This window comes from Hibiscus syriacus, unplaced genomic scaffold (assembly GCF_006381635.1).
Source record: "Hibiscus syriacus cultivar Baekdansim isolate YM2019G1 unplaced genomic scaffold, ASM638163v2 tig00112530_pilon, whole genome shotgun sequence".
Lineage (NCBI taxonomy): Eukaryota > Viridiplantae > Streptophyta > Magnoliopsida > Malvales > Malvaceae > Hibiscus > Hibiscus syriacus.
In genome coordinates this window covers 371,742-397,068 of record NW_024063358.1, presented here as the reverse complement: position 1 = coordinate 397,068, position 25,327 = coordinate 371,742, and the positions used below count along the sequence as shown (strand labels likewise).

Sequence of the window (25,327 nt, the reverse complement as noted above, 5' to 3'; positions counted from 1 at the left end):
CGTAGCTGATGCAGTATTCACACATTCTAGAAAATTATAATGCAGAATTATAATATTTTCTTCGACTATTGTTCTTGAAGTATCGATATTATATAAGCACGAGTATGGGATATGGCAGGAAAAGTATACTCATGTCGGATATGTGTATCTTTTATTCATATTTTACTGATTTAACTAGATTCGGGTAGTAATATCTGATTTAATTCAATGAAAAGAGTTCGGGCAAATCTGAGAGTACAAAACTTCTAACAATATGAGTGTTTCTACATGAAAAAAATTGAAATCATATGCTCATGTACAATCATTTATTGTTTCTTTTTTACATAAATCTTTTGAGTTTAGGTTTTAGAACAAGTTCATTACTTCATCTTCATAATCAGATGATGCAGACCCTGAGAGCCTCTGATTTGCCGGACCGAATAACAATTCGACACAGAATGCGGGGCCGCATATCGATCTACCAGCACTCCCAACTTTGTCCAGATCCCGGATCTTAAACTGGCAAGTTGAACAATGCAGTAAGTTTCTTGGCGCATATCGGTTTATGAATCGCGGAAAACTTCTCAGAACGTACCTGTGACAAGCTGTTCTTGATGAAGGCCGTATTGAAACAGGCATAAAAAAGGCGGCCTCCGATCATTTTTTGATAGAATATGACACGCACATCTCCCTTAACCTGTTGCATCCAAGCATATGATCATATTTGAATTCATACATTACGCATATGGATGTAGGTTAAATATTTGGCGTTCTTCGAATTTGAGTTTTTCATGATACATCATAGAAAAGCAGACATATTAGTACATAGATGCAAGTGACTTACTTCAACAGGTTTTGTGAAACAATAGTCAAGACAGTTCCTCTGATATAACACTTGACTCTCTGTGTCCATTTGAACTACAAAACGAGGTCCTTTCGATTCCGGTGCATCCCCTTCGTTGTCTCCTTCGACGTATGACAAAAAATACCTAGGACTGCAATTCCCTTCAGATCCCTTTTTGATTTCTCTACAGCAACCCTTGGCAACTTCCACCTGTGGGCGGTACATCTGATCCGGGATCTGCCGTACAAGGGTATAGAACGTGAAATCAAGCTCAGTTTATAACGTTATATCATGGCACTTTATTCGTACATGCGAGTTTACGTGGTGTTACAATTGACCTAACCTCTTGGAGCTCAGAGACAACGAAGAAGACACAGTTGGCATTAACCGTATCGTAAAGCCGAATCCGTCGCAATTCTCGGCTGCATGGTTGAGGCAAGTTCACTTCGGGAGGTCCGTTGCCAATTCCCCTAGGAAAAGAAAGTATCTTTTCCCAGTACCCCACATAACGACGTTGGCTTGGAATAGAAACCTATCAACAAAAGTGCAACAATTTTGAACACAATAAAAACAATTCTCAAAAGCAAGTTGATGCAATGAAATATATATTAGAGCTATGTTATTCGATCAAAGTTTTTCGAGAAAATGAAGAGTCGGGGCAACATAATTACTTACCCCTTCATTGTTAGTGGTCCGCATTTGGGCGTATAACTGAAGTGCTTCCTCAGCTGACATTCCAGTGTAAACAAGGTAGGCACATACCATTAAGCCTGTTCGACCTTTGCCTGCCTGCAAATTCAGTGAAGAATAAAAATTCAGGAAGATAAGGATATGTGTTTGACACGGATATGTTCGATTTTACGAGCTAATACCATGCAATGCACGACTGCAATGTTTTTAGGGTCCTTTGATAGCCATGAATGAACACTCTCACACAACTTCATCATCATTTCGAAGTGGGGAACATGATTGTCATCGAAAGGGAACCGCTCGACTCGACCATGGAAGTTTGATGGATCATAGTCTTCTTCTATGCACAAGTTATAGACCTTGTAATGCCCCTGATGTCTCATTTCCAGCACAGACTTGACCTGCCATAGAGGATTCCGATACACCGCCCGCATACGTTCGGCGGGGAAGGACATTGCCAACACACGATCGGTTATATAAGACATGTCAAGATCGTATCCGCCGACTACGATTCGCCTTCTTTTCTTGGACACCAAGTTCCGTATCCAAGAACTCGCCGAAAGATAAGAAAACATTCGATGCGGGAGGACAAAAGTGGTGGTGTTTTCACCCTTCGCCGGCCCTGCCTTGGAAAACTTCAACCCCATTTGCTGATACTGCCTCAGACACAACAACAAAGTAAAATGCTTTGGATGCTTCACGGAGCCCACCGGGAGATGAATGTCGAGGATGAAGACCATGATGGAGGTGATGAAGACGACCATTTTTCATATTGTTTCTGTTACATCCCCTGATGGAAAGACAGAACAGATGAGTGGGATTTTTGGGTGCTATATTCTAATTTGGATGAAAGTTAGACATCATTTTCTCAACCTCCATATTTGGAGCAAATCCAGGCAATTTAGACAAGAAAAATGTGTCAACAAAATTACAGTTGGGGTAACTGAAATTTGTAGGACAGTTCGTAGGTATGGTAGCCCTTGTTGCAAATTTTCCATGTTTTCCTGTTGTTTATATATGAGTTGTCGTAACCGGTTTTTGTCCGGGCAAGAAATTTTTTACTTGGCGGGAAAAGTGATGTAAATAAATAGTTTTTGATTTTTTAAAAAAAAATATTTTGGGAGTCGCCATCGGCCTTTTGGGTTAGGTAGGTCGAATACCTAAAAATCATCTTTTAAAAGAGTTTTTAAGAAAACATCGATTAAAAGATAAACTGATATGCGTTTTAACCAAAAATTCATTCTTTTTAATAATAAAAAGGGATTCGTGATCTGTTACGTTTAGGGAAGGATTAGCACCCCTACAACGCCCAAAATTGATACTTTTTAATTATATATTGTCTCTATTATTAGAAATTAAAAATTAAAAATATTTTTAATTTATAATCCTATTATTTTAAGATTATAATTATGAAAAATATATATTAATTTATATATATTTATAAATAAAATATTTATTTATTTAAAAATATCAGAAAATGACTTCTAGGTGCCTTAAGACAGCTTTTTTCTTTGATATTAATAATATAATAATTTAAATAAAATTAAATTATAATTTTTATAATATTTAATTTTAAAATACCAGAATAGGACATCCAGTTGTATTAAGACTGCCCTTTTCTTTGATATTGAAAAATAAATAAAAATTAAAATATGATAAAAAAAATAATTTATGTAAAATCAAATTAAGATTTAATATAAATTATTATTTATTATATATATTTATATGACTATATAATAATAATAAAAATAATATTTAAATATAAACAAGTAAAATTAAAACATAAATAAACAATAAAAATAAAATTAGAACTATATATTTAAAAGCAGTAAAACTTTATAATAAATGAAAATATTTAAAATTAGTGACTAAATTATAATCTAATAAAATTAAATACCTAATTCGTGATTAATTATTTAAAATTACAGGGATTAAACATGCTATTATTCTTATTTATTAATTTGGTGACTAAACTAAAATTATATAAAATTCATATATCAAATTAAAATAAATTGAAATATGTTGTTCGGGGTTTAAAATATCAATTATTAAAATTAAAGGACTAAATATGTTATTTATCCTAAACATATTATTTTAATATAAAGGACTAAAATAAATAAAATTAAAATTAAAGAACCGAATTAAAATGATTATAAATTGATTTAGTGACTAAAATGTAAAGATTACAAATTAGGATGGTTGCGGAAAGGGTTTAACTTTTAGTTAATTACAGATAGACCCTTCCCAAAACGGCGTCGTTTGGTAGTATAATTCCAAGGTACCCTGCGGGTATCCTTGTATGGAAATGGTAAAGGAGTTGTGATAACTACTTTCGGCTTTGTTGGTGCAGGAATCATTGTAGATGATTTTCACATTAATAATCACAGGATCAATTGTTCTTTGATTAGGTTTAAAATCATCTGATGAGCAAATATCATCTTCTTTTTTTCCTGGTTCTTCTTCAAAGAATTCTATCTCTCTGTTATTCATCAATTTTTGCACCAAATCCCTAAACTCAGGACATAGTTGAATTTCATGCCCCTTCTCTTGATGATATTCACAATAATTCTTGCCTTCATTATGCTTTGGCCTGAATTGTTGTGGAATTATACCGGCTAAAGAGAGTTGTTGAAATATCCAAACAAAAGGAGATTTAATTTCAGAAACGTCAGTTTTTGCTTTCTTTCTGTTCTCTTCCTGAATTGCATTCACGTTTTTATCTCCATGATTTGGCAATGGATGATTTGATGTAGATGGTGAATTGAATTCCAACTTTCCATTGTTGATCAAATTTTGAACCACCCTTTTGAATGTTAAACAGTTTTCAATAGAATGACCCGTAATTCCTTCATGGTAAACACAATGTGCCTTTACATCATACCATGGAGGGAATGGTGGTTGCATAGGAACCAAAGGATAGGGTCGTATGACATCTGCTGTTAACAGCGAATCATAGATCTCAGCATAGGGTACTGGTAAAGGTGTAAAAGACAACCTTTCATTTTCCTTTCGAGATCCTCTGGACTCTGCTCGATTAGTGTTTGTTTCTTCTTTCTTAACTCTTGGCTGGGTTATTATAACACTTTTCGATGAATCCTTATTGTAAGAGTTTGCATTGTTGACTTCATTCTCTTTTTTTCGATACATAGGTCTTTTGGAACTAGACCCCTCATTTGATTCAATTTTACCACTTTTCAAGACATTTTCAATGAGTTATCCAGAAATGACCAAATCTGCAAAATTTCTGGTTGCATTCCCCATTAGATGATTTAAATAAGGAGCTTTCAATGTATGGACAAATATTACTGTGACCTCTTTTTCTGACAGAGGTGGTTGAACTTGGGCTTCTGTGTCACGCCATCTCTGAGCATACTGTCTGAACGTTTCGTTATTCTTTTTTTCCAAATTTTGGAGAGTCCATCTATCAGGGACCATGTCTGTTACGTGGCGGTACTGCTCTAGGAATGCTTTAGCCAGATCTTTCCAAGATCTAATGTTGGCTTTGGTCAATTGAGTATACCATTTTAAGGCTGGTCCTGTCAAACTATCTTGAAAGCAGTGAATTAACAATTTCTCGTCATTATGCGACAAAACATAGTAATGTGGGATGAAGGGCATGTGGTACCATCATATTTATCAAATTCGGGAACTTTGAACTTGATGGGGAGAATTAGGTCTGGAACCAAACTCAACTCACTAGCGTCAAACCCATAGAATGATTCAGTTATTTCCACGGATTTCATTCGTTCTTCTAAGCTCTTGATCTGTCTGGTCAATTCTTCATTTACTTTTTCTTTCGCATTCAGCTCATTCAAATCTGGGATTAGATGCTCAGCATTAAAATCCCCTATTTTCATATCTGATATAAGTGGATTTTTGTTTGAAGATGCAGGATCCACTTGTCGATTTTCATGTGGTTTGGCTTCTTGAAATGCTGATGTGCGGGCATTGATTTGTATAGGTGTAGTACCAGAGTGATAAATTGGTTCTGGTGGGAAACCTAGAGGATACATAGGTTCTTGGTCGAAAGATACAGGATTTTCATGCATTTTTCCAATGATAGCCTGCCTTTTAAACATGTCTTCTATTTTCTGCATCATGCTGTCTTGTGAGTTTGCAATACTGGCTTCAATTTTCTCTAGCTTCATTCTCATTTCTGCTTGTTCTTTATTATGTTGTTCCTCAATACGTTATATTTTATCCTCCATAATTCTCTTAGTAGCTTGTCTAGTACCGTAGTGATGTTGTATTTCTCTTTTGGCCAGAATAACTGCGATTGAAAATTCTTTTGATATTATTTTTTCAAATTTTAATTAATGAATGTTATAAAAATTATACATAAAAAAAATAATGCAATGAATAATGAATGTATGCAAAATGCATGTATGCAAAAGGTATTGATCCCAAAAAGTTAACAGTCATAGAACAACTTTCATCGGCATACAAAAGTTTCTTTATAATAATTCATAACTACAGATAAGGCGTAGCTTTCCTATTAAGCTCTATAATTTCTTTCATTAGCCATAACACATTCTTTCCGAACTTAGAAATTGGATCAACGTGATGCTCAATTATTTTTGCTTCAACAGCTAGTTCCCCAACATATCTAGCAACTTCGCTCATTTGTACCATGGCCTCAAATACCATATTACTTCTTTCTTCACTTCTTTCTACATAGAAATCAATTGATTTTTTTCATTGTTCATTAGTTCCTTCGAGAGTTTGCTCTAACTCAGTGATTCTGACTTGACAATTGTGTAGAGTTTTTTCAAGATCTCTAATGCGTCTTCGCAGTGAAGCACTTTCCTCATTACTTTATTTGAGATCACTAGGTCCTAGACGAACATTTTCTTAAAATAATGACTCATCAAGTTGCAAAATGTAAGCATTAAACTCTGAGTTTTTGTTTCTAGACTGATCCAGATCTTCTTCAAGTTTTGTTCGTGCTTCTTGCGTTCTTTGATTAAGCTTCTGGATTTGAACATTCTTGTTTCTGCATCTTTGCATCCAATTGCTAGCCACTTCTTGTTCTACCTCAAGTTTGGTGTTGAAATTCTTTCTTTCCAGCTCCCATTTTTCTTTTTCAACATTGAACTCTTCAATCCTTTGGCCCCTGACTTCAAGTTCGGCAATCAGATGGTTCATTTCAGATTCAAATCCCTTGAACATGATATTTTTCTCACCTTCAAATTTATCAAAGATGTTATTCTTCATCTCTTCTAAATCTTTGGCTCGATCCCTTTCTCTTTGTATTTCATTCATGATCTTGCGGTGTTCAGCTTTGTGTTTTATAATTCGTTCTCTTCTGTCAACCTCAAAATCTTCAATTTTCTGCTTTCCTTTCTCAAGGCTTTTGAGTAGACGGCTATTCTTTCCTTTCAGATCTTCAACTCGACTTTTCTCGATGTTCAATTCTCTGGTCATCTGTACTGTTGATCGGCTCGGTCCTGATGCTTTCTGGGATTTATATAACTCCTGGTAATTTTTCTTTAATGCTCTGAATTCACCATCAACTTTTTCTTTGTTTTCTCTCAACATTGCACATTGTAATGAATGAAAGTCATGTCAACACCCAACATAGCTTTATCTCGTCTCATTGCTATTCTTGACCAATCTTCTTTTTCTGCTTCAAACTCAGCTCTCAGGATTTCAATCTCTGATGGAACCACCTAATGCGATCTTCCATAGAGATATCCTCATTTGGTTTGGTAGAGGAATATTTCATTTTCCTGACAGATCTCCATTCCTCATAATCAGGAGTTAGCATTTCTTTTGCTGCTTTAGCTCGGATACAAAAAGTTGTTTTCCAAGCTGTAAAGGCTTCCATGATATTTCTCTTATAATTTTTGTTGTGGAATGCGAACTCAAATGAATGTAATCCAGCAGTGCAGGTACAAATTGACGACCTTCATACTGTCTTTATGACCAGAAGTGGTGCATATCCAATTCCTCCCCACAATCCGAGCAGCATTATCCAGTTGTAATCACCACATTTGTAAAAGAATTCCCTTTGGATTTGCCACGGGGCTCGCCAAACAATGTCATTGCTTTGCAGATTTCGAAAGGCATTAATCCACATATCTTTCTTAATTTCTTTCGGCCATTCTTGCTCCAGAAATTCTTTTAATGGTGAGTAATCCGTATTAAAGCGCCGGTATGAAACCTTTTCTGTCCTCCAAAAATGGCTACGGATCCAGACATATAACAATTGGGTACACCTTGAGAATCTTCCACCTCCTAGCTTTCTACAAGCGTTTAACGATATGAAAGTCTCTACTAGAATTGCAGAAGCAGGATTAATCTTTTTTGGTATCTGCTCAAACAAATCTACTACTGCAGCTTCAATATATCCCAATACTTTTGGGAAGATGACCATACCATACATACCCAGAGCAAAGAGATCGAATCGTACTTTAGTGTATGGATGACTCTGAATAAGTTCTTTAATGTTGGTCCAAGCAATGCCTTCGCTTTCGCCTTTTTGTTTTGTACGAGATACCACCCATTCCTCTCGTACTCCAGCAATCTTTGCTAATTTAACTCGAAAATGTTGAGTTTTAAATGACTTTGAATAAATTCGATTCTCCAAAGCCCCTTCTATATGTAGCAAAGTTGTGTATTCTTCAATAGTAGGGACCAAGTCCTCTTTATTGAGAGTGAATCAATTGTACCCTGGATTCCAGAATTGAATTAGGGCTCGAAGTAAGTCATCATCAACTTCAACATAGAGCAAATATGGGATGTCTCCGTAAGTCTGATAAAACTGCAACTTTTTGTTTGAGTCCCAACTTTCCCAAATGCTTCGCAAATCTTGCATATAATTTCTTTTTAGCGAAACTGGAGCATAACTGGCCAAGTCAGATACATAGTCATCTTGCAGACTGTCTCCTCCTTGTCTTTGTAAGTCCTCAGCCCACTGTCTTACTTCTGAGTTTAGAACTATTTGATTTGAACACTTTTTATCCATGGATGAAGGTTTTCCAATGAGACAATTAACACGAGGATCAATGTCTTTTATCATGTATGATGCTATGCAAACAGAAGAAATAAAGAACACACAAAGAAATACATTAGTTTACATAATAAAAAAAATTTAATAATAATGTCTACCTAAATATCCTTATTTAAACATGTTTTCTTCATATTTTAAATAATTTAAATTCACATGCAATTTAATCAGTAAGAAAATAAATAAATAAATTAAAAGGAAAGTTAGAATTCATTTCTCCTGTGTGTACACCTATTTTGGACAAAATTTCGGCATGGCTTCAGATCGGAAGAGTTTCTAGGGTTTATTATATGCAAGGTTTCTGATCTAAGAATAAAGATACCCGAATTGTCCTTGTTAGTGCCCCCTTGGGCTGTTAACCCTCAATCCTAGTCCATCACAGACTAAAGTGGATCGAGTTCAATTCGAGGGGATACACTTCTATATGCCTGACACGGAGAATAAATTCTCACGAAGACATAGAGCATATGAACCCCGAAAGTTACTTGCTAGGTCTGACACAGAGAATAAATTCTCACGAAGACGTCGCTTTCACTCCCACTTAAAAGGGACAAACTCAATTATAGAGCTTTATGTTATGCAATGCAAGTGTTGTGTGTGAGGAGAAATATTCAAACCTCTGACAGAAAAATAAATAATGAAATAAAATACTTACAAGTAAAATGAAATATTAATATAAATACTATAAAAATAATAAGTATATAAAAAAATTTAAAAAGAAAGAATTATAAATTAAATATATGAATTTTTAATTTATAATTAATAGAGACAATTTATAATTGATTTTAAAAGTTTGACCAGTGTCCCCAGCGGAGTTGCCAAGCTGTCGTAACCGGTTTTTGTCCGGGCACGAATTTTTTACTTGGCGGGAAAAGTGATGTGAATAAATAGTTTTTGATTTTTTTAAAAAATATTTTGGGAGTCGCCATCGGCCTTTTGGGTTAGGTAGGTCGAATACCTAAAAATCGTCTTTTAAAAGAGTTTTTAAGAAAACATCGATTAAAAGATAAACTGATCTGCGTTTTAACCAAAAATTCATTCTTTTTAATAATAAAAAGGGATTCGTGATCGGTTACGTTTAGGGAAGGATTAGCACCCCTACAACGCCCAAAATTGGTACTTTTTAATTATACATTGTCTCTATTATTAGAAATTCAAAATTCAAAATATTTTTAATTTATAATCCTATTATTTTAAGATTATTATAATTATGAAAAATATATATTAATTTATATATATTTATAAATAAAATATTTATTTATTTAAAAATAGCAGAAAAGGACTTCTAGTTGCCTTAAGACAGTTCTTTTCTTTGATATTAACAATATAATAATTTAAATAAAATTAAATTATAATTTTTTATAATATTTAATTTTAAAATACCAGAATATGACATCCATTTATATTAAGACTACCCTTTTTTTATATTGAAAAATAAATAAATATTAAAATATGATAAAAATAATTTATGTAAAATCAAATTAAGACTTAATATAAATTATTATTTATTATATATATTTATATGACTATATAATAATAATAAAAATAATATTTAAATATAAACAAGTAAAATTAAAACATAAATAAACAATAAAAATAAAATTAGAACTATATATTTAAAAGCAGTAAAACTTTATAATAAATGAAAATATTTAAAATTAGTGACTAAATTATAATCTAATAAAATTAAATACCTAATTCATGATTAATTATTTAAAATTACAGGGATTAAACATGCTATTCTTCTTATTTATTAATTTGGTGACTAAACTAAAATTATATAAAATTCGTATATCAAATTAAAAATAAATTGAAATATGATGTTCGGGGTTTAAAATATCAATTATTAAAATTAAAGGACTAAATATGTTATTTATCCTAAATATATTATTTTAATATAAAGGACTAAAATAAATAAAAGTAAAATTAAAGAACCGAATTAAAAGGATTATAAATTGATTTAGTGACTAAAATGTAAAGATTATAAATTAGGATGGCTGCGGAAAGGGTTTAACTTTTAGTTAATTACATACAGACCCCTTCCCAAAACGACATCGTTTGGGGAGGGCTATTTAAGCCCCTAACCGGCCCGAAGGGCCAGTTCTCATTTCTCATTTCTCACTTTCACTCTCTCTCTCTCTTCTCTCTAAAACAGAGAGAATGGCACCGGCCGGCAGCCGTTCGCCGGCGTTAACCCCGCCACCGGCCACCGTATCCGGTGGCCGAAATTTTTTTTTACACCTAAATATAGATCGAACCATCCTATTGATGGTTCCGATGACCGTTTCCCTTAAAACACTCCCGATCGGAGCAAATCTAAGAAAATACCTTCGGTTTTCGAAGGTTTCCGATGACGTGTGAAGGCTCCGGTGATGTTACAGCTTCCTCAGTAAGTATCTCTCCGTCTTCTCCTTGTTTTTTTTTGTATTTGTGGTTGCTGGTTTGCTTTCTCTTTTTTTCTTGTTTTTTTTCTTTCTCTTTGTCCCCTCTTGTTTGCAGGTGGTCGATGGCTTTATAGCCATCACCGGTGTGGCTCTCGGACCGGGTAAAAGAGTGGAGTTTGGTGAGTCACCGGACTTCCAGTGGTGACTCACCGTTGGGGTGACATGTGTGCAGCTGGAGTGGCTCTTATGGAAGCTTTCGACGAGACATGGCAGCGGTGGAGATGGTGGGAGTAGCTGCGGCGGCCGCGTGGCCCTAGGGTATCAACACCCTAGGGTTTGTGCTGGATGCGTGTGGGCCGTTGGATCTCTCAGATCCAACGGCTGTGATGCTGAGGCGGCTGGATGATATGGAAACATGAGGCGGCGCCACGCGGGGCTAGGGTTAGAAAACCCTAGCTGAAACCCTAAATGTTTTAGGATTTCTATCTAGTTTGGGCCAACTATAAATGGGTTTAGGGTTATGCTTGGGCCATTTCTGATCGGGCCTGGTTGTAATCGGGCCAGAGTTGGGCCTTGGGTTGTATCTGTAATAAAATAATAATATTAATAATAAAAATAATATTAATAATAAAAATAATAATAATAGTAATAAAAATAATAAATATAATAAAAAAACCAAATATATAAGAAAAAACTAGTGTCTTCAAGAGTAAACTACGTATTTAGTCACCTATTTATTCATATGATTTTATTTTGATCACCTAATTATTTTTTTAAATCATAACTAATGTTAGATATATTTTATTTATGTTTTGATCACTCATCGTTAGAAAATAAATATAAATATTGACGTGGTAATTTTTTTTATTTTTCAATGATAATGTGGTATGTCAAAATCATTATTTTTTAACTATCGATGATCAAAACATAACCAAAATATAGCATTATATATAAACTTAAAAAAATAGTTAAGTTATCGCACACCTAAAAATGTATTATGGCTTAAAAATAAAAAATATAATAAAAAATATCTAAAAATTAAAAATATAATGAATAAAACGTTAAACACTTATTTTAAATCAAAAAATTATTTAAGCTTCAATTTAGGGCCACAGTGTATAAGCCTTTAACTTTCATGATTCCTTTTGTTTCATTATTTTTCCTTCCTCACATAAATCCAAGTTGGACTATGAACCTCCACGTGTCGGAACCATGTCCCGTAATTGCATCTTGTCTTTCTCCTCCGTGCAAGAACTTTCTGGCTGTTGTTTCAAGTTAAAACTGCCACATTTACTAAACAAAGATTCCCAAAAGGAAAAAAAATGGTGGCAGTCATCGCTGTTTCTTCTCCAAATTCAACTCTTTTTCATAGTCCAATCTCTTTAAGAGATTCCAATTTGAGTTTCCTTGGTAATTCCTTGAAGGGATTTTCTTTAGAGTTGAAACCAAGAAGAAGCCAGCAAAAGGATTGCAATTTCAGCTTGGTGGTTGCTTCAGCTGGTTCTGGTTCCACCGCCGCCGCAGCTGGAAGAGATAGTGGTGGCTCCGCCAACAGGTTTTACTTTAATATCACTGGCTTCCCTTTCCCCCTCGGTCCTTTTCTTAACAGGCGCACCACTAGGACTGAGGTCAGATTTTTCTTCTTTTAATTAATGTCATGCCAAAGTTTGAATTTTGAAGTTTAATCGATCTATAATTTCTTATACTGATTCTTCTTCTTTTTCGTGTTTTGCAAGGCTGTGAAAGGCTCCATATGGCTATTCGAACAAGAGCAAGCTTTAGGGTTCAGCAGTGTGTCCACAAACATTCGGATGACAGTCATCAAACTGAAATCTGGGGGACTATGGGTTCATGCACCTATTGCCCCTACCAAAGAGTGCATTGAGGTTCATTTTTCCTCTCTAAATTCTCGACTTTTCGATTATGCATCGATTTTGATTGCAGCTGCTTTGAGTAGGATATGAATCCTGTAAAATGAAAACAAGAAAATTCATTGAATTGCTTCATCTTAGAAGATGAAAACCTTAACGAATAGTGGCATGAACCAGCTACTGTCTGTTATTTGTTATAGAACTTCAAGTTCTGTAGTTAAACATTTGATCTGAACAATCGGACCAAAAGAACTGGTGGCTCAAAGGCATCATTGGTTTGAGTGTTTGACCTCTACTCCGGTTTTGCTCTTTAACGAACTCGTTATGCATAATCTAACAAGGGAATAGGGATTTGTCTGTTATTTCCCAGCTTCTGAAGGAATTAGGAGCTCCGGTAGAATACATTGTCCTGCCTACATTTGCATACGAGCATAAGATTTTCGTGGGTCCATTTTCTAGAAAATTTCCAAAGGCTCAAGTTTGGGTGGCACCGAGGCAGTGGAGCTGGCCCTTGAATTTACCCCTCGAGTTTTTCGGGATTTTTCGTGCCAAAATCTTGAAAAACAACGATCCATCAACTCCATGGGCGGATGAGATTGAACAGAAAGTTCTGAGCTCACCAGAAGTTGGTAAGTTAAATATTAGCTGCTGCTTTCAACTATATCTCTAAAGATGTTCAAAGTTCGAGCTCGATTTCCTTGAACCATTTCAGGGATTGGACCATACGTAGAGGTTGCTTTCTATCATAAACGTTCGAGAACACTTCTGGTTACAGACGCTGTCATATATGTTCCGAAAAAGCCACCAGAGTGTATCAACAAAGAGTACCTCTTGGCATCAGCCAAAAATGGATTGGCAGTGAAGATTCTTAGCAAAGGGAAGAAAGTTATTGATGAACCGGTTGTTGACAACGAAAGAAACCGTCAAAAAGGTTAGATTTTCATGTCGAATTATTTTGAAGAGCTCAAATACTTTCAAATTAGTTTGATATAACTTGACTGTGTTCACGTATACTCGAACTTGAATGAGAGTAATGCATGATGTCACAGGATGGGAAAGAATGGTTCTACAGATACTGTTCCTCGGTCCGTCGAATCTTTTGGAACCAAATGCTAGTTTTGCTCAGATGTCTCAAAAGTTAATTGTTTCTCCGATTGTAAAGACACTAGTCTTCAGCAAAGTTCCAGAAAAGGTAAGAACTAAGAGCCCATTTGATCTATGTTATCCCGAACTCTAACATTTTTCCGTTTCCAACTAGTATATTTGACACACCGATTTTCTTACAGCATAAACCAGAAGAGATTATTTCATCTGTCAAGAATCCCTGGCCTAGTCGTTTTGTATGTTTCCATTTAAGTGATTTGATTTTGGGTGTAACTGTTTAACTATTGTTCATCCTTCTCCGAAATTCAGGTTCGGGATTGGATCGATGGCATTGCAAGGGACTGGAAATTTAAGAGGATAATCCCAGCACATTTCGCAGGACCAATCAAAGCAGGCCGAGCCGAACTGTTAACTGCATTTGTATTTCTTGATGATCTTTTGGGTGAGCGTTATGTCACTCGGCCTTCACTCTCTCTTCTCTTCACATCACTCATGGGGAAGGCAGCCAGTTACTTCCCGCCAGATGATATGAGGACCTTATCATCCCTCGATGAGTTTTTAGTGTCCGTCAGAGCTGTTAAAAAGACGGTCTCAGGTCGGAAACGATGACATGGAGCTCCTTAACCCGCAGGAACTTAGATATGTCTAAGCTTATACATCATCGTATACCATTTCACAATTATGCAAACATGTTTATAATCTTAAGGGCAACAAAACAAGATTTTTTATTACCCTTCTTTGAAATTTTACTGTTTATTTGAAATGAAATGCAAAAATGAGATGATGAAATATTGGCAGCATTTGCAAAAGGAGGTCAACATGGATCTTTATAATCGGTAAAAAGTATGACAACCAACATGAGTTCGATTACAAGATAAAAGGCGATATTGTACAAGGGAAGACGAATCGGAGCACAGAAAATGCATTTGGTGTGACGAAGTTGGACAAAATCTGCGATTTGATAACTTGAAACGAGAGAAGTGAAAGGAAAGGAAAGGAAAGGAAAGGAAAGCGTGGATGGTGATCTGTAAACCGGAAGCTAAAAAACACAACCTATATGATAAATATGCAAGATGCTGAGTTGCTGATCACCTTCATCAATCGTAAAAGTCCCCAAGTTGAACTTCTATACCAGTTCAAGCACTCCTCGTCTGCAGAATTTTTTTGAATGAAATTCGGTTTAAAAACCAAGGGTTATGTTATGTTAGCTGCAAAAGAAACAGTAGAGTAACGAAAACCACCTGAAAATGACGTTATCCTCTCGGCGAGCTGTGGATTATAATATGACAGAGACATATTTGTTCTGCTGTGTTTTATTTGCTGCCTTTTCTGCTTGATAAGGAAAGAAAATTAATTCTAAACTGCATATGAGAAAGTTCAGATTATAATTTATGGATCCCCACAGATAATAACTGTACCTTTCCCTGGAGGAGTCTGAACGACGACATGCATCGTTGTCAACCCGCCAGGAATATCACAAAGAGGGCTTTGGCACTCCCCCAGTGTTCTGTTGTTCTCCAATATTTTTCCAGCACTAATTAACTTGAGATCTTTCACTGTTCTTGGACCATCCTCCTCCTCTGAACAAAATTAAACAAGTGTGATTACTTGCTTGGAACAACTTTAACATGACAATGCACACAAAAAAACAGGCAAAAACAAACCGACAGCAACGATATACTACCATAAATCTTTGAACTTCAGCCCAGATAATCTCTGAAGAAGTTTGAAAACCCGGCATCCGATACACACCCATTTCCAATAAAAACACCAATGATGCACTGAAGCAAACCGAATACCAGTACAATATGATGGTTTAAGTGATAAGAAAGAGAAGTATTCAGTGACACACTGACTCATCAAATGATACAAGTTTATACAAATAGAAGAAAAAATGACCTTTCTGTTCATGGGGAAAGGCTCAAATCATTCTTTGTTCATATTTGGTAACATATTATTTTGGTTGCCTAGGAAATATTTCATTGTTAGGCATTTCATACAACAGTAAATAATCACCATTTCTAATAAAATTTAATGATCAAAGAACACATTCCAGTTTCTCTGCCATGAATTTTTCTAGCATAAGATAATATTTTCATGCATAGTTTCTATTCATCTGGATATTCAACCAGCAATACAAAACAAATTGCTAAAACCAATATCATGATCCCATCTTCCTAGTTCAAGCCATATTGAAGAATGAAACAGTAATCAAAAGACAATTAGATGAAGAACAGATACATTTAAATACAATAAACCTGATAAGTCTGACTATCACAAATAAATTTCTGATTTAGTCAAACTTCGAACTGACCTTTAGGCCATTGTGCAAGAAAACTTTCCTTCAAGGTTGCAACACTGGTAGCAGCAGGAAAGGTTTTAGGACCGATATCCGATCCATCGGTCAATCTAAATTTGATCTCCAATTGATCTTGAACACAGGCCATCTCCAGGAACCTTGAAAATCCCTACTCCTGAAGATCTTTACTTGGCCCCTTCTCCTTTAGTGTAAACAAGAACCTCGGTCTGGAATGCTGTAAAGACACCAAAAGGTGGGCATTCAACCAGTTCAAACTTCGAATACCATCATCTGCAACTCTTTTGATAAAAAAGAAAAATTGAACAATTTAATTCATAAACAAGGTAGAAACAGATATGCAGGGGAACCATAAAAGGCTGCAACTTTAAAATTATATTATATGATTCTTTCTCAAAATTATATTATATTATATGATTCAATAACTCTATCTTGAATTTAAAAACTCTTTCATCTTTAAATTGATAAAGAAGAAGATATTTTTAATCTACTTTTATCTCTATCTTGAATTTAATAACTCTTTCATCTTTAATCCTTTTGAAAACATAGTACTTTAAAATTATATTATATGATTCAATCTCAAAATTTTTACATCATTAAAATAATAAAATCTAAGTACAAAATGGATAATTTTTTTATAAAAAAGTTAATGATCAAGCCTAATTCAAAGGAGAAAATAATTAGTAATTAAAATAATCATTAAAATATGTTTTTACTTACTATAAGCAGGGCCCGTAGCTCAGTGTAGAGCATTTGACTGCAGATCAAGAGGTCACCGGTTCAAGTCCGGTTGGGCCCTAATTTGCATATATATATATATATTTTAAAATATTTAACAAATTTAAATAAGAAATTCAAAATGGAGAGGGCAGAAAGATAATGAAACCAATAAAAGAATATATTTTCTCATTGGAAAGGGGAAAAAAATAGAGTCAAAGTTCTCTTTCCCCATTTCTAATCTGTCTGTATATTTTTGCACCTTGTTCCAGACAAGTATATAGGAAAAGCAATGTGAGAACCCAGAAAACCATTGCTTGCTATGTTACAAACTAATAGAACCAATTACGTAACCAGCAGTTCCTTCCTAAAAAAATGTCAATAGAACCAATCCTGTTGTCAAAATTGTTGCTTTCTTGCCCAATTTGTAATCTCACCTTCTTAATAAGCCTCCAGAAAATGTTCAGGCTGCGATAAAACTAACCCCACTCGACTAGCTTGCTTCTCTTCTACGTATACCGTTCCTTCTAAACCGTCAATTCACTTAACTACCATTGCAAAATGTTACAGCTCCTAACAAACTCATTTGTATAGTTTAAGTACTAAACGTGTTAAGTTTTTAAAATAGACCAAAACTGATAATTTAAGTACTAAAAATGTTGAAGTTTTTAATGCCGAGATATTAAAATGAAATAAAAACTAAACGTTAAGTATGATTTAAAAAAAATAAAAGTTTAGATACTAAAACGGTTCAAAACTAATAATTTAGGTACTAAATACATAGTTTAGGTACTAAACGTTAGGTATGGTTTTGAATCATTCAAAATAATTATCCAAGCACAAAATTTTACATATTTCTGACCTGAATCAAATTGTGAGCTGGTGCTTTCCGCAATCCGATTTCATTTATTATTCGTCTCATATTTTCCGCATCTTCCCACCTTCCAACAGCAGAATATATTTTAGCCATCAGGACATAATTTCCAGTGTTTCCCGGCTCCAGCTCGAAAAGCCGCTTTGCAGCTATCTCCCCTAGATCAACATTCCCATGTATCACGCAAGCACCGAGCAATGCACCCCAAACGGCATGATTAGGTGAGAACGGCATTGTTCGAATGATATCATAAGCTTCGTCCGGTCTTCCAGAACGGCCAAGAAGGTCGACAATGCAAGTGTAATGATCGGTTTTGGGGCTTATTTGGTAGTTCCTAAGCATGAAGTTGAACAAATCCAAACCCTCGTCCACCAAACCAGCATGGCTGCAGGCATGCAGCACAGAACCGAAAGTCACTTCGTTAGGCTTTACCCCGGCTCGAACCATCTCTGTGAAAAGAGAAACAGCAACCTCACCGTTCCCATGTGCTCCATAACCAGGTATTATCACACTCCATGCATAAATGTCCTTGTTCAAGTCCGGTATCCCGTTAAAGACCATGTGAGCAGATTCTAAACAACCGCATTTTGAATATATATCAACCACCGCTATAGCGATTTCACTGTTTGACAATAATCCAGACCTTACCAAATAAGAATGCATGTTCATTGCTTGCTGTAAATTCGCATGAATGGCATATGCAGGTAGAAAGCTCTTCAAGGTAGCACCATCAGGTTTCACACCTTCTATCAGCATTTCTTTAAAAAGTTTTATAGCTTCGTTTCCAAGTCTATTATGAATGCACCCAGCAAGAATTGCATTCCATGGAACCGTTTTCTTTTTCGAAGTTCTCTTGAAAACTTGAAAGCTAAGATCAATACAATTGCATTTAGCATACATATCAATCAATGAAGTCTCCACCATAACATCAGACTCGAGCTTTTGCCTTATTGCCCAACCATGCAAACACCTGCCGTCCATTAAATTGTTCGACTCCCCGCAAACTGAAAGAAGAGATGCAAGGGTAACCGAATTCGGCCTCACACCTTCAAGTACCATCGAGAAGCAGAGTCTCACTGCAGCTCGTAAATCGCCATTCAAAATATGCGCATTGATCAAAGAAGTACAAGTAACCACATCTCTCTGATCCATCCCATTGAAAACCGACCTAGCTTCCGCCATGCTCCCACACTTTGCAAACATATCCACCAATGCATTCCTTACAACTATTTCCTTCTCCCAACCCTTCTCTTTTACCAACTCATAAACCCTTTTCCCAACCTCCAGAGCCTTCAAAAATCCACTAACAGGCAAAACCGAAACAACGGTAGCAATGTCCACTATCACCTCATCATCCACCATCTTATTAAAAATCCCAAAGCTTCCTTGGCCCATACATTTTTAAAGTACCCACTAATCATCGAATTCCATGATACAACGTTAGGCTTCCACATAAAATCAAAAACTTTTCCTCCTTCCTCTTTCTTCCCACAATTCATATACATTGCCAACAAAGAATTCATCACAAAACTATCATTTTCAAGACCACCCATCAAAGCTCTCCCATGAACTACCCTACCAAAACCAACCAATTTTTCTTCCCCAATAGCCTTAAAAGCAAAAGGGTAAGTGAAATTATCCGCCATACATTTTCCCGAGCTAATCATCTCAACAAACAAATTAAGGGTTTCCAAAAAAAACCCACGCTTTGAGTACATTTTGAACATCATGTTATATGAAAACAAAGTTGGTTGAGGCATTTCATACAACAGTTTGCGAGCATTTTCGATGTGACCGCAAGAAGCATAAAAACATAAAAGGTCTGAGGATAAACGGGGGCAAAGGAGGCCTGACGTTATGATCAAGGCATGGAGTTGTGTTGTTTTGGTGAGGGACTTAGCAGCAGTGTAGTGTTTTAAGAGAGATTTGCATTGTTTGCTTATGGACAAGACCAGAGGTTGCACATTCATTAAGTCTGCCTCTCTGTCAGCAATATTGCCCCCCTTTTTTTGTCCTGAAATTAATGTTTCTATACATTAATTAATTGGGTAAACTAGCTACTTGGTCACCTACCCCAATTATTTAGTTTACGTTTTGTTTCTCTAATTATTATTTTCTCAAAATTATATATAAAATTATATTTATGAGCCTATCATTAATTTTTTTTTATTTTTAATATTGACGTAACTACAGTGATACATCAATATCACCGTTAACTTTTTTAACAGTAGATGATCAAAACAAAACTATAACATAACTTAATAAGATATAATTTTAAAGAAATAATAATTGAATAATCAAAACATAAATAAAATAATAAATAAATGACCAAATAGGTAGTTTATCTAATTAACCTTCCAAAAAAAGACCTCAATTTTGATATTTAAAAATTTAATATATTAAAATTATTTAATCTTAATAACTTTGAAAGTGATTAATTTAAAATAACTAATCATGATTTTTTTTTTTATAATTAAATCGAACAAGAACAAAAGTTCCCTAACAAACAAGAAGAATATTAGGCATAACGGATAGCCTTTCTTTTATCTTCATCATGATGGTAAACTTTCGGTTATGCTTTGGCTCACTTTGGGGAAAACAAGGTACAACATAACTTGGTGAGGGCCGAATCCAACAAATAATAATATTTGCTTTAGAAAATATAAAATTATAGTAACGATAAGTAAGGTAGAATCCACATAGATTTGGTAGATTTATTTTAATGAAAATTAAAACAAATAAAAGGGTTTAAAATTGAGAAAGATAAAAAGAAAAAACAATTATAATTAACTAAGAATTTAGAGAAATTAATATTAAGCAAATATCCAACTAAAGGCATAATTTCATAATTGGTTCATAGAATTGATCATAGATGCAATGATAAAATATTCTACTTTTCACTAAATTGGTTATGATTATTGAGAAGCTCTAACAACTTGTCTCTCCTTAGTTTCTCGATAATCAAGAGAAGCTCTTTGATTATTTCCCTAGTTAATGAACAACCCTAGACAAGCTCTTAAGATTTAATCCACCACAGCATTAATCACTAAAGGGACCACAAATTCTAGCCAACGAATACACAAGCTCGATTCATTTAGATTAGGTTATATACCTTCTGTCATAACCATTTTTTATAAAACTATTTTTTTATTATTTTTTAAAAAAACAATTATGACTTTAATTTAAAAAAATTAGAGATTATGGATTAATTAAAATTAAATTGAAAATGAGTCGCCATCGACCTTTGGGTTAGGTAGGTCGAATACCTAAAAAACGTTTTTAATTTAAAAAACAATTTTAAGGAAAATCATTTTTTATACAAATACAAGTCTGCGTTATCAGAAGAAAATTTAGGGGTTCGGAAGTCGGTTACGTCTGTGGAAAAGATAAACATCCACAACGCCCACAATCGGTACTTAGTCGCTTAATATATCGTCATAAATGGTAGAACTTAAAGTTTGAATCAGAAGTAAAAATATGATCTATTTATTGAATATTTGTTAAAATAATAGAAATACTTCACTTGGTAAGAAATCTCAAGATTTGCAATCCTCCAACGGGAAAGCTATCTCATCTATTTCTTATCTATAAAGTATGTTCTATCTTTGAATTACCACCAAATAATATCGACATGAGTAGAAAATAAAATATGCTTAATTTATCTAAAACATGTATCGTTAATATTAACATAAAAACCGTTAATACAATAAAAATTATAAAAATAGAATAATAAATAAATTATGATCTATTTATTGAATATTAGTTAAAATAAAAGAAAAAACCCTTTTCTTGACAAGAAATCCCGAGATTTGCAATCCTCCGTCGGGAAAGCTACCTCGTCTATTTCTTACTTGTAAAGAATATTTTCTCTTTAAATTAAAAAATAATATCGAAAATTGACATAAAATGCATTTTATTTTTCCAAAACATACATCACTCATATTAAGATTCAATGAAGAAATAATAATAAAGATTAAAATTTAAATATTAAACAATATGAACATCAAATAAAAAATAGAATAACAATAAAAATAATTTCTATAAGCTTGTAAAAGGAAGAATTTGCATTTTTTTTTATTCTTGTTTGAACGTCGTATTAGATTGTACCACTTCGATCAAGTGATACTCTCCACGCCCATTCTACAAATACGTGTTCTTGAAATACATTCGAATAACAACACATAAATGAGTAAAAATTAATAGCTAAATGCATATTTAAACATGTAAAGAGATTATAAAAATAAGAATATAAATTGAAATAGATAAATAAATATGCGCATAATATAACACAAAATAAAACATATTTAGTATATATATATACGTTATCTATAAAATAATGATTTATTACACAAAGTACTATGCGTGAGTTGTAGAAAATATAAGGGAATATATATATATATATATATATATATATATATATAATATAAAATAAATATTACATCATGTTGACCAGATCTAAAGAAATAATCAGCCTTAAGATTATACAACAATGATGAGAAAGAACAAGGACCTGATAATAAATTTCAGAAAAGAAACATGCACTAGAATCAAATAAAACCAATACCAATAAGATTAAAATGGAGATCTACAAAATAATATGCACGAAATTAAATGACGTAAAAAATAAGAAACAACATGAAATAAGGACTGGAATGAAGCAAATCTAAACTCTAAGGCTCAAAATCAAATAATTACACAAAACATGTAAATGAGGACTAAAACGAACACTATACAAAACAAGCAACCAAAAATCTAAACACTTAGAAAATATAATACTAATCATATAGGATTAAAACGAAACAAGAAATAAATAAAGAGCTCAAAATAGAAAGATGAAATTTCATTAAGGATCATATTACAAACATTACAAAGCTAAAGGGATTTAAAATGTAATTTACCCCGAAAATGAAAAGAAAACGCGTGAGATTACAGAATTACGGTGACCTATTCTGATATTAACCCTAAATATGAAACACGTAGACCTCCTTTTAACCCTTAAACGGTGTCGTATTGATTAAAACCCAAAATAGGGTTTCATCTCTCCCTTTAACCATTTCATTTGCTCTTCTCAGCAAAATCACAAACAGAAAGAGAGAGTTCTCTCTGCTACAACCCTCACGCCGCCGTATGTGGCAAACCAAAGCCCCGGCCACCGCGAACGTTGGCCACGGGGTTAAACGCCATAAAAGCCCCTCCTCTCTTTCTTTCTCCTCTACTTTCCTAAAAACCCAACATAGAAACAGAGCCCCTTTTCCCACAACCAAACTAAAACAACTAAATCTTTACCTTCGAAACAAAAGGGGTTTGGTCCAGTGAAGCTCACGACGGTGATAGCTCGGAAGGTAAGACCTTTCGGTCTTTTTCTCTTTCTCTTTGCCTGGTTTTTATTTTTTTTTCCTTTTTTCTTTTTTCGTGTCCTCTTTCACGGATTACTCTTCTTTTCTCTTTTATGTTTGCTTCCATGTGGATTTCTGGTGAGATGATGATGATATCTAGGAAAAATAGGGGATGGGTCTCACTAACTTTGCATGATTACATCCCGATTTTTCGGGATTTCTTGTGTACTTGCTTGATTTTATTTGATTTTTTCTTTGAATCACTGACTGATGGATTATTTTTCATCCACTGTTGATGATGAACTTGACTTGAGAGATGCCCGGTGGCTTGGGTTGGCTCGATAGCAACTCACGCGGCTCAGGAATGACCGGTGAAGATCAACGTGCGGCTGGGGATTGGAATCTGGCTTGAGCGGCGGCTGTGTAGTTAGGGGATTAGGGTTGAAACCCTAAATATCTCCTGATCTGGACCATTGATTTAGGTCCAGATCCAACGGCTGGTGAGAGGGACGGCTAAAGCAGAGAAGGAGAAACCCTAGAGTTAGGGTTAGTTGTTGGGCCATCCAAGTGGGCTTCTGGTCATTGTACTGGGCCTGGAAAATGTTGTAATTGGGCTCATGGGTAGGTTAGCTGATCGGGCCTCAATAATTGGCCTGCAAAAATTGTATTAATATGTTAATAAAAATAAGCATAATAATAATAATAATAATAATAATAATAATAATAATAATTAGATAGAAAAGACCCGGACAAAAACGGGTGTCTACAGCTGCCCCTCTTTGCACATTCTTGTGTTAACAAGAATATGGCAAAGATGACAAGTCATCACATTTTTTGTCTGGTTTTCTCCCTTTTTGGTTTAAAAAAAATGGATAGTTTTGTTGGTGGAGACGACACTGCTCATACGTGATGAAAGGTTCGGGTCGTTTTAAGGTTAACGCGGTTCCTACGTGATGAGGAAATCTGGTCGAGGGATGACACGGCTCATACGCGATGAAGAGTTCTGGTCATCTTTAAGAAGGGTGATAACTCGGTTCCTACGTGATGAGGACGGCTGATCAAGGGATGACACGGCTCATACGCGATGAAGAGTTCTGGTCATCTTTAAGAAGGGTGATAACTCGGTTCCTACGTGATGAGGACGGCTGATTATCTAAGGTTGACACGGCTCCTACGTGATGAGGAAGTCTGGTCGTCTAAGGGTAGATGACATGGTTCATACATGATGAAGAACTCTGGCCATCTTTAGGAAGGGTGATAACTCGGTTCCTACGTGATGAGGACGGCTGGTTATCCTAATGTTGACACTCTCCTATGTGATGAGGAGATCTGGTCAGTTGATGTTGACTGATTCATTGCTTCAATAATGAAATAAGTCTTGAAGATCCTGTAAAAATGGTCATATGCCATGATTTCATGTTAGCAATATGCCCTAAGGATGATCTAAATGCATGTTTAAAGGGTTATGCTCAGTTCGATCCTGGCATTGGGAATCTCTCATACTCTTTGACCGGAATATGCGATATTTATGCGTTTGTCCATGCCTGGTTACTTCCTTGACCTCTCATTAAATATTCTTTGACTTGGTCCTTCTGATCTACCCCGAGAGAGTTTATCTTGCCTCTTTGATTCTTTGGTCATTGATTGATTTTTCAGAGAAAATTCATTCAGAATGGTCTTTCCTTGTGGCATGCCTTTAAATTGGGACTTCTTTGCTTGGGAAAAGTATGATTATGTTGAAACTGATTTCTTTAATTTAAACCCTCTTTTTTCTCAATGATTTGTTTAATGATTGATGGGAGCGTGCCTTTGTATGTGTTCTCTGGCGAACACCTGTTTCAAAATCCCCATACTCTGACACTTTTCCGAGTAAGGCATAATAACCGATGTTATTGATTAGTAATTTGGTGAATATATTCAAGGATATTGAATCAAATTCAAAAATTTCACTGAAGATAGGTAATGAGAAAGTACAATCTTTTGGGACAAGAAAACAAGTATATACAAAGGAAAAACAATGGACAAATATAGTGAATATCAAATGCTGAGTCCTTCTATTTCTTCACCCCAAATCTTTCTCGAAAGTTGACATGTGTTTCGAAGATTCAGATCGTACAAAAGATGTGTGAGCATGAGAGTCTTTCCCTAAACTGTTAGGCTTCCGAGGGAATCCACCATTTCAATTTCTGATTATTTGAGCCG

At 34.7% G+C, this 25,327-nt stretch overlaps 4 protein-coding genes and 1 non-coding gene across 5 annotated transcripts; 2 read left to right on the top strand and 3 right to left on the bottom strand.

Annotated features, from left to right (window-relative positions):
• Positions 1-345: 345 nt before the first annotated feature.
• LOC120181737 (phosphatidylinositol 3,4,5-trisphosphate 3-phosphatase and protein-tyrosine-phosphatase PTEN1-like) lies at positions 346-2,160 on the bottom strand. Its single transcript, XM_039186816.1, has 6 exons — positions 1,696-2,160; positions 1,499-1,612; positions 1,167-1,355; positions 824-1,060; positions 575-676; positions 346-498 (listed from the first exon to the last, which is right to left on the bottom strand). The coding sequence occupies exons 1-6, from the start codon at positions 2,158-2,160 to the stop codon at positions 346-348; spliced, it is 1,260 nt and encodes a 419-aa protein (XP_039042747.1).
• A 10,044-nt stretch (positions 2,161-12,204) lies between these two features.
• Positions 12,205-14,612, top strand: LOC120181615. The gene is made up of 6 exons (XM_039186706.1): positions 12,205-12,534; positions 12,643-12,792; positions 13,148-13,406; positions 13,490-13,708; positions 13,827-13,969; positions 14,191-14,612. The coding sequence occupies exons 1-6, from the start codon at positions 12,229-12,231 to the stop codon at positions 14,488-14,490; spliced, it is 1,377 nt and encodes a 458-aa protein (XP_039042637.1). The 5' UTR covers positions 12,205-12,228; the 3' UTR covers positions 14,491-14,612.
• A 331-nt stretch (positions 14,613-14,943) lies between these two features.
• On the bottom strand, positions 14,944-16,474 carry LOC120181617 (membrane-anchored ubiquitin-fold protein 1-like). The gene is made up of 4 exons (XM_039186707.1): positions 16,196-16,474; positions 15,300-15,461; positions 15,123-15,210; positions 14,944-15,032 (listed from the first exon to the last, which is right to left on the bottom strand). Exons 1-3 carry the CDS (start codon positions 16,326-16,328, stop codon positions 15,158-15,160), a joined length of 348 nt encoding a protein of 115 aa, XP_039042638.1. The 5' UTR covers positions 16,329-16,474; the 3' UTR covers positions 14,944-15,032; positions 15,123-15,157.
• Positions 16,475-16,926: 452 nt separating this feature from the next.
• TRNAC-GCA lies at positions 16,927-16,997 on the top strand. The gene has a single exon. It is a non-coding gene; the product is annotated as a tRNA-Cys (tRNA).
• Positions 16,998-17,762: 765 nt separating this feature from the next.
• On the bottom strand, positions 17,763-19,787 carry LOC120181671 (pentatricopeptide repeat-containing protein At5g39350-like). Its single transcript, XM_039186758.1, is given in 2 exon segments — positions 17,763-19,162; positions 19,165-19,787. Coding segments are annotated over 2 exon segments (1,995 nt in total). The 5' UTR covers positions 19,760-19,787.
• Positions 19,788-25,327: the final 5,540 nt, after the last annotated feature.